The following is a 14,372-nucleotide window of genomic DNA, read 5'->3' as shown; positions in this document are numbered from 1 at the left end:
TTTTCCGATAACATTATATTTAATTCGAATGTCGATGATTCACTACATAAGGTGTTTACAATATTAACTTGACCTATCCTATACGTGAATACCTTCCAACTACATCAATACTTATAATAATCTTTCTCGACCGAGTTAATGTTTATATACACATTTAAATAATAACAAAACATGACAATTCAATGTTACTTGCGGTTATTGAATCCAAGAACAGATACTACATGGATTAATGACTTTGAATGAGTTTTAAACATCTTTTGTACAGGGTGATATTATAATACCACAGCTAATTGTATCCGAACGTCTGCGGTCCCTCCGGTATTTTTTACTTACAAACTTATATTGCGATTATTAGAGATTTAAAATAACTTTTAGATTAAAATTTGGTTGAATTTTTTAGAATTCTGTTGGTCTAGGTAATAAAGTGTAAGTAAATATTTACCCCCCATTCTCACAACATATCATCATTCGATTCAAGTTTTCGCCCTAGGTCCAACCAAACTTCGAAACAAAAAAAATTCGTTCATATCATAATACTTCCACTCTTTTACCCTTAGAGTTTAAGGTCTGGTCTCTGGGTCTCCCAGCCTTTCTTATCACACCTCATTACAGTAAACAATTTTGATATCAAACCATATATTTTTCATTAGTTATTAACTAATATTTACCAACAATGCCAGCTTTATTCCAAAACACCCTCATACATCCATCCAATTTTAAACCTTTTCAATTTAACTCAGTAACTTGTTAAAAATATCCCTAATTCTTGAAACATTTTTTAGTCCTATATGTTTATGTTACATAAAAGGACCTCACATTTCTACCCAAGTTATGAGTTCAATTGATACCTTGTTTTCACTTCCAATTGATACACCCACGTATCTATAGCTAACCAACCTACATATCTTTATATCATATCAGCCTCCTCCTGTAAATTATACTACTTATCATAATTTAACACTACTTTGATATCAGACCTCCACATACTATAGACTATCTAATTTACTCTTACAATTAGTACATTTAAACCATTTTTCATTCATAGTAAACTCAACTTTCATCAACACAGTTGGACTTGCTTCCATTTTAAATTCGAACCACAATCATCAACCTTTACACATAAATAAAACATCGTAGCAAAAAAAATTTCCCACTTAATTACTGGGTCCTAGATGTTCCTATACATAAATGGATCCATTTTCGCTAATTAAATTATTTTCATTATTATTATGTATAGATGGTTGCATACAATCTGGCTAATTCTCCATCCACATTATAAAAATCATTTAATACAACCTACATAATTGGGGTAAACTTTATTATAGCCATAATTACTGTTGGAAATTTTTAAAAAATATATCACAATCAGTTGGCTGAGGTAACACATGGCCCCAACTAGCAATTTGTCGACGCGACAACGTTGTCTACCGCGTGGCAACGTTTTCTTACAACGTTGTTATTGCCTAGAAGACGACCCTATTCTGCACTGATTTGGTGGACGATTTTTGAGTTGTCTTAACGTTGCCTAGGCAACCTCCTGTAAGCAACATCGTTTCGTAAGCGTTGCATAAGACAACTGAAGCGACTATAAAAAGCACCGCGCGTGCAATGGTTGCTCAAGGAGTCAGACTAGTTATGTTTTTTTACCTATATTTTTAACACCTATATGGTGAATGCGAAAACCAAAAAATTAACTGTTTTGACATCGTATTGGGTATTTAAATTTATATAAATACATAAAGGACTTATTACCTGATGTGAAATTTATAAACGCATCTCAGATTACCGTCAAATATGGATATTTCACCTTTAAAAAACACACGCGCTCCTTTTTTATGACATTTTTGACAAAAATATGCAAATTTAAAAAATCAAATTTTAATATAAATGTCAAAATGTATGTTAAAGATGTTCTGTATAAATTTAATGTATTGATGGTGCTTTTAAAGGTATCAGAAAATGCCTGCATTTTTTATATTCTGTGTTTTCATTTTCTCTACATCCCAAAAATCTCAAGTAAAACCAAAATGGCGCATTAAACAATATTACCAATATTACTTAAAAAATACCTTATAACCAACCTTAGACGGACAAGACAACTTAGAAGTCCAATCGCCAACCAAACCCGACCGCGCCGACTATCAAAACCATTTTAGAACGCACCCTCTTATAGGGCGACAGAGGTCATGTGACCAGTGTCAAAAGTGTATCATTCTCATTAACAGCGTTGCCACATTTAGTAGATTTCTACTTTTTTGATAGATTTTTGATATTTTTTAAAAAATTCTATAGTTTATTTTTTAACCAGGAGGAGTAAACTTAAAAGGCAGATTCACGTCTAAGAAAGTCACTAGAATAACAACCAAATACATCTTCTTTTTTGGTTGGTCATGTCGGCCCTCAACGGTAATCCATAAATATTATATTATATTAATACGTCGCTAAAGAGTTCTAAAAACGACTGCTTTTTATATAAAAGCAGACTAACAATCATTACAGGAATAACACAGTTAACACAAAAAATCGCCGGTATAACTTAACTAACCTATGAAATTCCACTAGTGTCAAAATTTGATAAATGTCATTACTGTCAAAATTTTATAAGAGTGGAGTAAACTTGCCTGCAGTTGGACCAATTACAAACAAGCATTACAGCGCGGTAAATTTGAATCACTCCTCTTGGTTAAAAACAAACCATTAGTAGGCAATATTTTTTAGTAGATTTTTGGTATATTTTAACAGAATTTAATCCATTTTTTTCGAATGATGAGGAAACTGTAATAAGTATTTTTGAAAAATTTAAACGCAGAATGAAAGACTGCATTATTTAGAAAAACCGAAACGTTTTTTTGAACGAGATATTGGGAATTAAAAGTCACACTAAATTTTTTCTTTCTTTCACCCCTGTAACTTATTAAAATAAACATTATAGAAGTTTTCAGGGACTTTCGGTCCTCGGTAATAACGTAATCTTTCTTTGTGCGTTAAAATTTTTCAAAAATACTTATTAGTTTTCTAAGGATTCGCAAAAAATGAAAACATTTGAAATACATTGAACATTTTAACAGACGATTTGCGCCTATCCCCTTAAGTTAGCTGTTGTTTTTATTATAAAAAATCCCAAATATATCCCAAAAATCCTTAAGTATATTTTAGTTTTTGATTTAGTAGATTTTAGCTAAAAAATGGTAATTACCAGTTGGTGGTTTGGAATAATTAGCTTTCCAATTTTGTGGAATTCCTCTTGGGACATTTAGGACGGATGTGCATATCACTGATGTATTACTGTATATTTACATGGCCTAAAAAGAATCTACTGATTTTGTGAAAACAAAACTACTGAAAGAGTAAAAACTGACCTGGCAACCCTGTCTACGAAAGCTGATACAAAGATTAAGGTTATCAAATCTCAAATCTACTGATAAAACCATGGAATGGAAACCAGCTATTAAAAAAACAAATAAACAGGTTGTTAAATAAATCGAAAATTTCCATCAAAATAAAATATATAATAATAAGAAAAAAATAAGGTTATAAAGTAAATCATATTTCTCCTCTGGAAATTGCCGCAAACGTATTCACACCTCTAGAACAACACAGGGTCGTGACGTGACAGACAACTCTACTCAAACTCAACTACAGAGTCGGCCAGGGCGTAAATTAGTTCAGCATTATAACATTTTTAAGTCGTTGCGATTGTTGAAAAAACTGAACTGTGATATGTAGTTGTCACAATGGTAATAAATTAGTTGCCCGTATAACTAAAGGTTGTAACATCTTAATGTCAGTTGGGGTAGGGGACGTTGGCCGAAACAACTGAAAATGCTCTCGGGCAACGTTGTATACAGTGCATTTGTTTGTACTGACAACCAATGCGTCGAAAAATTGCTACTTGGGATAACTATTATGTCACATTGTCACATTGTTCGGTTTGATCTTTGACACCTTTCAGAAACATCACTCAACTTTCATTCAGTTGCCGTAAAGTCATCGAAATGTAAACAACTCAATTTTTTGCATCCCACATGTTGGGAAGTTAAATACCTTACCTTAGGGCATTATTCCTGTTGCCATTTGCCCATCACAAGGCATTTTAAGTAAATATGCATCTGTAAAGCATAAATTTTATATTTGAAGGGTTATTACCCCTATATTTCTTTGGTGGCTCAGCTAGCATCCAGACTGTGAGTATAACCGCTTGTTTTAAACCTTAGTCAGAATTTAAATATCAATTTTACATTAATAAAATAGGTTATACTTACTTTTAGGTCTTACACTGATGATGATTTTGTAATAAAATCGAAAACGTTTTGTTCTGATGTAGCCCTTTAGGGATTTTAATAAATTTTATACCCTTTACAAAGGATTTATTCCAATTTTTATGATTGATGGTATACAGCCAACTACAGGAAAAAATTTCTTTCCTTGTGGATTAAGTAAATATTCAGACCAGATAATATTTCTGTTTCAGGAATACCAGCGCCTCATTAGACGACAATCTTGGTACTTCCTACGACTATGCAGTCTATAGAAATGCTCTAAGCTATCTGGAACGATATGGGGTGTTTACGAACGATATAAGACCTGAATTCCTTTTAACGTATATCAGATACATTACTCTTAGAGAAAGCAATGAAGACATTACAGGTACAACCAATGGTGAAACAGTTTCCGAGGAAGAATTTTCAATTCTCAGTGAAGAGACGTGGCTAGATTTTTTAATAAGGATTTACAAACTATTTTTTTATGATCGATTGTTGTCTGATAAGATCTATAAGACAGGAAAGATGGTTATACACGACCATTTCGAAGAAGCGCTTAAAGAATATCATAGCCAAAACGATCTTTGTTTTTCAGAGAAAATGGATAAAGCTGAGATTAATCTATTGGTGTGGCTGGAATTTCATTTTCAGTCCAAAAAAGATAAATTGTGGCCGGACAAAGATGTGCCAACAAGGTTTGTACAGTTCAGTACCATTTCTTCTTCTTATTGTAGTGCCTATCCGTTTCGGATATTATTGGTGACCATCATGGCATTCTATAGATCTTGCAGACACGCTGAGAGTTTCTGTGAGTTCTCGTGGTGATGTGCTTTTCCTTTCCTGCGAATCTTAGACTCGTATTTCCATTATTGGTATCAATTTGTAGTTAAAATGTTCATGACTTGATGATTTTCTTACGAAATAATGGCAATAATTTGGTTCATCTAACTTTGGGGCCGATTTGTCAATCTCAGAATAATGGGGTATCCTGCCCAATCACTTACTAACTCTGTCTCTCGAAATGATTCGTCAGTAAGTGGGAATCACGTATACTGGTAACTACCCGGTTCTACCCGGTGCAGGTTTGGATTATTTGTCGAGACTAAGACCTTTCGGCAATTAGTAATCTCTCTAGCTAGACCTTTAGAAAACATAAATAGTCTATCTACCTATAAGCGAGGTTCCTCCAGCCTCTGTCGCTTCTCGCATTTTGACCGCCATCGTTTGCTCTTCATCCATTCGTCTGCTTTGATGGCTCTATCTCTCATTATGTGCCGTACATTTTTTTTCGAGGCAACTGAAAGCCTTCTTCTTATTTGTTGCAGTATGTAATTTAAAGCTTTCTTTGGCCATCTATATTCATTCATTCTTTTCACGTGACCATACCCAGTAGTTGTCTCGTTTCAATTCTATCTACATTGGAATATACAGTATTTGTCCTCCTAATACCTTCAATCCTGATGTGATCTTTTTTGGGCATACCACATGTTCCTTTTATATAATCCATTTTTACTACTTCTATTCTTTTTCGATCTTTCTTCGTGATCTGCCAAACTTCTGCCCCACAAGTCATAATAGGCTCTACCAAGGTACGATAGATTGTCAATTTCGTTTTTTGTCTTATATCTTTAGACCATAGTAGAGAGCATAGAATGTTTACCGCTTTTTTGCCCTGCTGCGTTCTGTTGTCGATGTCTCTTTTGGTAGTGCTTTCTTTATATATTATAGATCCGAGATATTTATATTCTTTACACGTTTTTGTGGTTCTAATTTCTAACTCTGGATCTTCTTAATCATCCTCTATTTTAAGGCACTCTGTCTTTATACCCTATTCCACGAATATACGACTCTGTTGGATTATTTCGACAACGAATATTTTATTGTGCAAAATATGAAGAACGGAAATAAATTGCAAATTACATTGCTGTTCATTGGAATAATTATTAGAGCTATTTACTTTCGAACTTCCTATGTTGCACACTGAAATATTCGTTGTCGCGGTAATCCAAAACAGACGTATGTTGGTGGAATGAACCATAACATATTTTTATTGAGGCCCCATTTTTTATTTATTTTTTTATATATATATATCGGTTTTAAAACGTTCTCCTACGTCTTCCGATGCCTAGTCGCCATTCACTTCGGTCCATCCAAAGGGCTTCATCCAATTCTCTTTCTCTCATTTCTCGATTTATGCCTTCTCTCCAACTAAGGCGGGGTCTTCCTCTTTTTCGTCTACCATGAGGGGTCCACGTTAGGATTTGTTTCGGGAGTCGTTCTTCGGACATTCTTTGTACGTGTCCATACCATCTAAGCTGTTTGGTACTAATGTCATCTACTATTGTGTGTTTCACATTCATTATTTCCCTAATTCTGTTGTTGGTTACCCTTTCTAATCTTGATTTTCCTGCTGAGCGCCTCCAGAAATCCATTTCTGTTGCTTCAAGTTTTCTCTTGTATCTTTCTTTTATTTGCCATACTTCACTGCTGTAAGTGATTATACTCTTAACAATTGTATTGTATATTCTATGTTTGTTGTTGTTTGATATTGACTGGTCCCACAGGATGCTATTGAGAAGAGTAATTGCTTTTCTTCCCTGGTTGTTTCTTTCTTCTATCGTCCGGTCTACGTTTCCTTCTTGTGTGATGGTCATACCCAGGTATTTATATGCGTCGCAATGTTTAATAATTTCGCCATTCCCCAGTGTAAGGTCCTGCTGTGTCCCACCGATACACATATATTCGGTCTTCTTTATGTTTATTTCCAAACCGCCTTTTTTGTACTCCTCTATTAATTTCCTTGTCATATATTCCTAAATATTATTTATTTTTTTTAGTTTTCTAAATATGTAGTCCATGTCTTTCTCAACATTCGCTACGACTTCGTGATCATCTGTCAAAAACAAAGTTGTTAGACATTTACCACAGCATATGTCTATTTCCATTCCGGATACTTGTTTCCTCAACTGCTCTAGCGATGCTTGAATATATACTTTAAATAAGGTCGGATATAGACAACATCCTTGGTTAAGACCATTTGTTATTGGAAATGATAAAGTGAAGTGAAATGAATCAGACATAAAGTTTCCTTCTTTATCGACACTTCTTGCATTTTTGTAAATATTTGCTATGGCATCCGCAATCCATATACTCTCTACTAAGACCTACTTTCGTCAATGTTTGAAACAGTTTTTGCAAAGGTACCGTATCGTATGCCTTCTCTAAATCTACAAACAATAGGTGGGTGGATAGATTCCTTGCCTTCCGTGTTTCGATTACCCGCTACATATATTATCAGTGCACCATCTTCCTGCAGAAATAGTAATATCTTTAATTTTTTAGGCAAATAAGAGACTTAAGTGTAGATATCAGGGACAGCCTTCCATTAATAACGTTACTGGCCACGTATTGTCCCTATTTGGAAGACCTATTTAAAGAAATCTACTTCGAGCCGTTCACCGATCATGGACAACTTCTCCACAACGCTTGCTTAGTATCTGAGGCATGGAATAAACTGGAACTCTCTTATACTATTTCTACCAATAATATTGTATCACCCACAAACAGCGAAATGCTAATTTTGCTTATGTATCTCTACACTGTCCTTCCAGGCTTTTATCCAACCGATCAACTAACCATTAACTCTAACCTAGGTGAATCTTCTTCTGTACATGTGGTACTAAAAAATCCGGGAAATACTGCAATCAGTTTTAAGGCGAATTTGTTTTTAAATGACAACGGTAGTTTTCGTATAAACGCTAATACTGTCGTGATTGAACCACAGAAAGAGAAAACCGTTCAAATATTCTACACAGCAAAGCAAATCATAAACGAAAACGCTGTATTAGTGTTGTCTGGAGAAACTGGTCTCTATAAATATTGCAGAAGCTCAGCAATTAATTTGACGGGAATACCTAATATCCTATATTGTACAGATGAATACATAATTGAGCTAAATATGTACCAATACACTGAAAAATTCTTAACTGTAACATCGCCGTATTGTCAAAGTTATGAAGCATACACTTGCTATTATATATACGATTCCACCAGCCTACCCTCAACAATGGAAGATTTTATTTCATTAAGTTCATATCCAAACTTACCAAGACAGTTAAATATAGATACGTTAATACGCTTTAACGAAAACGGTACTTACAAATTGAGAATAAATCTCTGTTTTGTCACTTGCGGCACATACGAGTACTACGTGTACTTTGTAAGTAAAGAAATAGGTGTCTTTTGCATCAAATTAACGATTGAGTCGACGCTATCTGAAGATACCTTCGAAGAACTCAAAATTCGTATTCCGTCCAACTTTGACACCCACGCTGATTGTAAGTGTAAAAGAGGTGCAGTCAATTCTCTTTGTCCAAGGGTTATCAAAGCTGCTATACCTTTCCAAAATCCAAAGTTATTAGAAGGTTTACGAAGGATGATGCATATACACGCAGATTCTAGTGAACGTGATTTTTGGAATAAACATTTAGGTGAGCATTATTGAAATTATCGCTTTCAAAGAAGATTATAAACTGTTTTTTCTTTCTTCTTCTTCTAGTACTAACTCCACTACTGAAGGTTGGCTATAACCATTGTAAAGGGTACCCACCATTAAGATATGCAAAATGCCCTCACTCTCAGAATTCAATTTTTTTTAATTTTTTTACGTTCTGTGCAATTAAAAAATGAGATAACACGGATTTTTAGCTCGTCACCCCCCCTTACCCCTCCCCCCACAGCCAAAAACGTAGATTTTTAGATTTATTTTTTTTTTAGTTGGGTTGCAATTGATTTAAAAATTTCAAAAAATTCACACGTGTAGCTGAGGCTTTTACAAAACATGTTCATTTTTTATGGACCCTTAGGCCGAGTGTACATAACCTCAATTTTTTTTTTTAACTTTTTTAAAACCTATAACTTTTTTTGTAGGGGGCTGCAGGAACAATTTTTTTTGGATTTTGTGTACTTTATCAAAAGCTATCTCTGATTTTTTTCAGATTTTTTCGTCAGGTGCGCCATCTTGAAAAATCCGGAAAACTATTTTTTTAGGAAGTTTTTAGGGATTTTCTCCATTTTATATACTGCAACATAGATCAACTCAAGGTTTTGTTAATAGATTATGTATAATTTGAAATAAATGAGTATTTAAGGATTATCAAAAATTGGGCAAAATTCCTTTAAACCCCCCAAAAACCATGTTTTTTAAGTTATGTAAGGGTTTTTGCTTGCTTAATGACATTTTTGAGATCGATACAGACTGAATATTTTTTTAAATTTTTTTACGTTATATGTGATTAAAAAATAAGACTAATTGCATTTCTAGCCCACCACCCCCTCCCCATGCCCCCACAAAAACGTCAATTTTTCTATTTTTTTTTTGTTTAAAGTTGCAATTAATTTAAAAAAATTTTATGAGGCTTCTACAAAACATATCTATTTTTAATAGACCCGTGTAGGTCGAGTGTACAATACATATAACCTCAAAATTCCTTTTTTATTTTTTTAAAACGTATTTTTGACTTCCAATAAATATTTTTTTAAAACGTCCAATGAATATTGTACATCTCTCCCTCGCGGACGTCCGCTTCAATACATGCTTAGCGCTCATTTTTAATTATTAAAAATAATAGTAATAAAAGTCTTTAGGGTATTGTAGGGGCTGCTGCAGGCTTTCAACTTTGAGTTGGTGACTTTATGACTTTCATAATAATAACTTTTAATCGAGTTATTAAGCCTTGAAAATGGCTATTTTCGCGTTTTTCAAATTTGAAATTGCATGTAACTCGACAACAGTCAATTTTATAGAAAAATCACAAGATACCCTTTTTGCTCAGCTTGATCCAGAGAGTCTAAAACAAATTTGTCCGAAGTGAAAAAATTGATTTTTTGAATTCGTTTAAAAAAATGTTTAAACAATTTTTCGACCGCGGTACTGCCTGGCACCTTGTGGATTTGTTATAAAGACCTGTTTTTGAGTAAGTTTGTGCAAAAAAATTAATCGGAATAATTTACCTAACGGGACAAGCATACAGCGTGGACTATTTGCATTATGAGTCAAACGTAGATGGTTTGTAAAATACACATAACACAAAAAAAAAATAGCAGCCATCGCCAAAAAAAGCTATACGTACCTATTAAAAAACAAAAAAAAAAGAGGTTATAATATGTACACTGGACCTTTGGGTCCATAAAAATAGATGTTCTGTAAAAGCCTCATCTGTGCGTGTGAATTTTTTGTAATTTATAATTTAATAATTACTAACTATTCTAAATGGGAAATAAGCCACAATTTAAGTAAAAAATGATTTTATTAACGTTTCGACTGTCAAAATACAAAATATTAATAAATTAAACAAAAATATTGCTTGAATCTTCTAATAATTTAATTTAATCTGACTTATTTATAGATCGTCCCAAACCATTTTTTCAGTGCGTCACAGATTATCGAATTCTCTTTATCTCATTACAGATGGAAAATAAAATCTTTTTCAGTTACATTGTGGCTTATTTCCCGTTTAGAATAGTTAATTACAAAAATGCCACAAAGAAATAGCTTCAGAACAACATTTATAATTTAATTGCAAACCAACTTAAAAAAAAATAAAATCGAAAAATTGACATTTTTGGCTGTGGGGGAGGGGAAATAGGGGACGTGGGCTAAAACTGCGGTGAGTCCTAATTTTTTAAAATCATATAGAACGTAAAAAAATAAAAAAAAATATTCAGGCTGTATCGACCTTAAAAAAAATGTAATTAGACCCGCAAAAATCCTTACAAAACTTTAAACAAACATGGTTTTTGAGGGGTTTAAAAGTGTTTCGCCCAATTTTTGAATATCCTAATATACTCAGGTATTTCAAATTATACATAATCTCTTAACAAAACCTTGAGTTGATCTATGTTGCAGTCTATAAAATGGAGAAAATCCCCAAAACCCCCCTAAAAAAACAGTTTTCCGGATTTTTCAAGATGGCGCACCTGACGGAAAAATCTGAAAAAATCTTTTGATAAAATACACAAAATGCAAAAAAATGGACCTGCAGCCCCTTCAAAAAAAGTTATAGGTTTTAAAACAGTTAAAAAAATTTGAGGTTATGTACACTCGACCTAAGGGTCCATAAAAAATGGACATGTTTTGTAAAAGCCTCAGCAACACGTGTGAATTTTTTGAAATTTTTAAATCAATTGCAACTTAACTAAAAAAAATTAAAACTAAAAATCTACGTTTTTGGCTGTGGGGGAGGGGTAAGGGGGTGGCTTGCTAAAAATCCGCGTTATCTCATTTTTTAATTGCACAGAACGTAAAAAAATTAAAAAAATTGAATTCTGAGAGTGAGGGCATTTTGCCTATCTTAACGGGGGGTACCCTTTGTCTCTATCTTCTAATTTTTTTAAAAGCATCTGCGTATTTAACCCGGTTCAGCCGCGAATGGTTTTCAGCCAGGATATTTGCAGTCTACCAGCATCCCTTTTTCCTTCGACGCTACCCTTCATAATCAGCTGGAACAACTCGTACATATTATGTCTAAGTATGTGCCCCAAAGAAACGGCAATATCAACAAGAAATGGAACAACAACTATTGGAAAATGTAGAAAATGAAAACATTGAAACATACTGGGAAAATATACGAAGAAGTATAGAAAACACAGCAAATACAGTGCTAGGAAGAAAATATGTAGAGAAAAGGAATGACTGGTTTGACAATGAGTGCGAAGAAATATTAAAGAAGAAAAAATCAGCAAGACTCAAATGGTTAAGAACGGGATGCACAGATGATTACAGAATATACCAAAAAATCAGAGGTGATACCACAAAACTAATAAAACACAAAAAGGTGAGGTGGATTGAAGAAACCATGGATGCACTGGAAAAAGACACAAAAAACAACGGCAAGCTGTATAAATATATTAACAAGCAAAATAAAAAATTAAATATGGCAACAATAGAAAAGAAAGAGTGGCAAAATTATTTCAAAAATCTCTTAACGCAAGAAAACTTACAAGCAAATGAAGATGAAGTTTTGGAAATAACAGAAGAAGAACGGCCTGAACAAAACATACCAACGGCAGAAGAATTTAACGAAGTGATAAGCCAACTAAAACAAAATAAAGCAGGGGAACAGACTGTTTAGTTAATGAGTTGATTAAACATGGAGGGACAGCAATACAGCAAAGATTGTATAACCTGATTAAACAGATTTGGATAAAAGAATCAATGCCTAAAGAATGGGAAAAAGGGTTAAGTATTCCGATATTTAAAAAAGGAAACCCAAAAGTTTGTGAAAACTACAGAGGCATTACTCTTCTAAATGTGGTTTATAAGATCTTGACCACAACGATAAATAAACGATTGATGGAGCATACAGATATAAAAATAGGGGATTATCAAAATGGTTTTAGGAAAGGAAGATCTACCGTAGATGCCATACACATAGTGACTCAAACAGTCGAGAAATTCTATGAATATGACATGTGGCTGCATATCCTCTTTATTGACTTCAAGCAAGCATTTGACAGTATTAAGAGGGCAGAAGTAGTAAACGATATGAGGAATATAGAAGTGCCTGGAAAGATGATAAGACTCGTGGAAATGACGATGAAAGAATCAAAGGCATCCGTATTAACGCAGGAAGGAACAACAGAAGAATTCGAATACAATGCAGGAGTAAGACAAGGAGATGGGCTGTCAACTACGCTCTTTAACATAACTTTAGACGCCATAATTAAGACGTGCAAACTCAATGGGACGATCACCAACAATTCAGTCCAGATAGTAGCATATGCTGATGACCTAGCGGTGCTGGCGAGAGACAAAAGAACCTTAGATGACATAACCAGACAAATTGAAAAGGAAGCTGTGAAAAGAGGCTTAACAATAAATGAAGAGAAAACTAAATACATGAAAATAGAGAGGAAAAACAAAGATAGAGAGGAAAGAAATATAAAAATCGGGAATTATAATTTTGAAATAATCAGTAATTTTCAATACCTAGGAGTCACAATTAACAACAAAAATGAAAGAAACATAGAAATTACCAACAGAATACAAGCGGGTCATAGAGCATATTATAAGTACAAAAGTATTTTAAAAAACAAAAAAATCAGCAGGGTTACGAAAATCCGAGTATACAGAACAGCAATTCGAACAGTGGTGATATATGGGGCAGAAACCATGAGCCTAACAAAGAGGGAAGAAGAAATGTTAAAAATATTTGAAAGAACAATGGTAAGAAGAATTTATGGACCAAAGAAAACAGTGCACGGAGATTATGAAAGGCTCTTGAATTTAGAAATAAGAGACATACTAGGAGGTGAAGACATAGTGAAAGCTATAAAAACCCAGCGACTACGGTGGTATGGACACTTAAGAAGAATGGGAGAAGAAAAAGATATAAGAAAAGTGACAATGTGGAACGCAAATTTAACAAGGGCGAAAGGAAGACCAAAAAGCAGGTGGGAAGACCAGGTATTGGAGGACATAAAAAGATTGGAAGTGCCAAGATGGAGACAGAAAATACAGGACCGGGATATATGGAGGAAAATAACAGAGGACGCAAAGAGGAACCCTAGATTAGACTAGTTAACTTGAGAGAAGAAAGAATGTGGAGTGACTCACCACAATAAATGAGTCAATGAGCTCAATAAGAGTGGCTCCAACTCCGCACGGAGTGTATAGCCTGTATATATATGTGCCCCAAATATATTGTTTTTCTCATTTGAATTGTAATCTTCCCATTTTGTACAACACCATTTCGTTCCTAATATGATCGGTCCATGGTGTATTCAAAATTTTCCTATAAAACACATCTTAAAAGCTTCCAGCTCTCTCTTTAACTCAACGATAACTGTTGAAGCTTCGCCAATCTAAAAAAGAATAGAGAGGATATAACATTTTACAATCCGATATCAGATTTGCAGATTGAGTCTTTGGTTACTCACAAATTTCCTCATCTTCAAAAAGGCTGCTCTTGATTGCTCTATCTCTGATCAAATTTCTGAATTCTGATTTAGATATTCAGTAATCCAGATTCCTAAGTCTTTCGTTTTGCCCACGTGTTCAATATCTTCATTTTTATCTGTATCCTTGTTATGACTTTACCCCTCTTACTG

The 14,372-nt window shown here is 33.9% G+C and overlaps 1 protein-coding gene across 1 annotated transcript in view; it reads left to right on the top strand.

The window, feature by feature from the left end:
* LOC114324463 (cilia- and flagella-associated protein 47-like) overlaps positions 1-14,372 on the top strand; it is a 92,089-nt gene that overhangs the window by 69,920 nt on the left and 7,797 nt on the right. The window contains exons 17-18 of the mRNA XM_028272323.2: positions 4,472-4,957; positions 7,605-8,752. Coding sequence (XP_028128124.2) covers positions 4,472-4,957; positions 7,605-8,752 — 1,634 coding nt within the window. The remainder of the gene's footprint in view (positions 1-4,471; positions 4,958-7,604; positions 8,753-14,372) is intronic.

Source organism: Diabrotica virgifera, chromosome 1 (genome assembly GCF_917563875.1).
Source record: "Diabrotica virgifera virgifera chromosome 1, PGI_DIABVI_V3a".
Lineage (NCBI taxonomy): Eukaryota > Metazoa > Arthropoda > Insecta > Coleoptera > Chrysomelidae > Diabrotica > Diabrotica virgifera.
The sequence above is the reverse complement of the archived record's forward strand: the minus strand, read 5'-3'. Positions and strand labels throughout refer to the sequence as shown.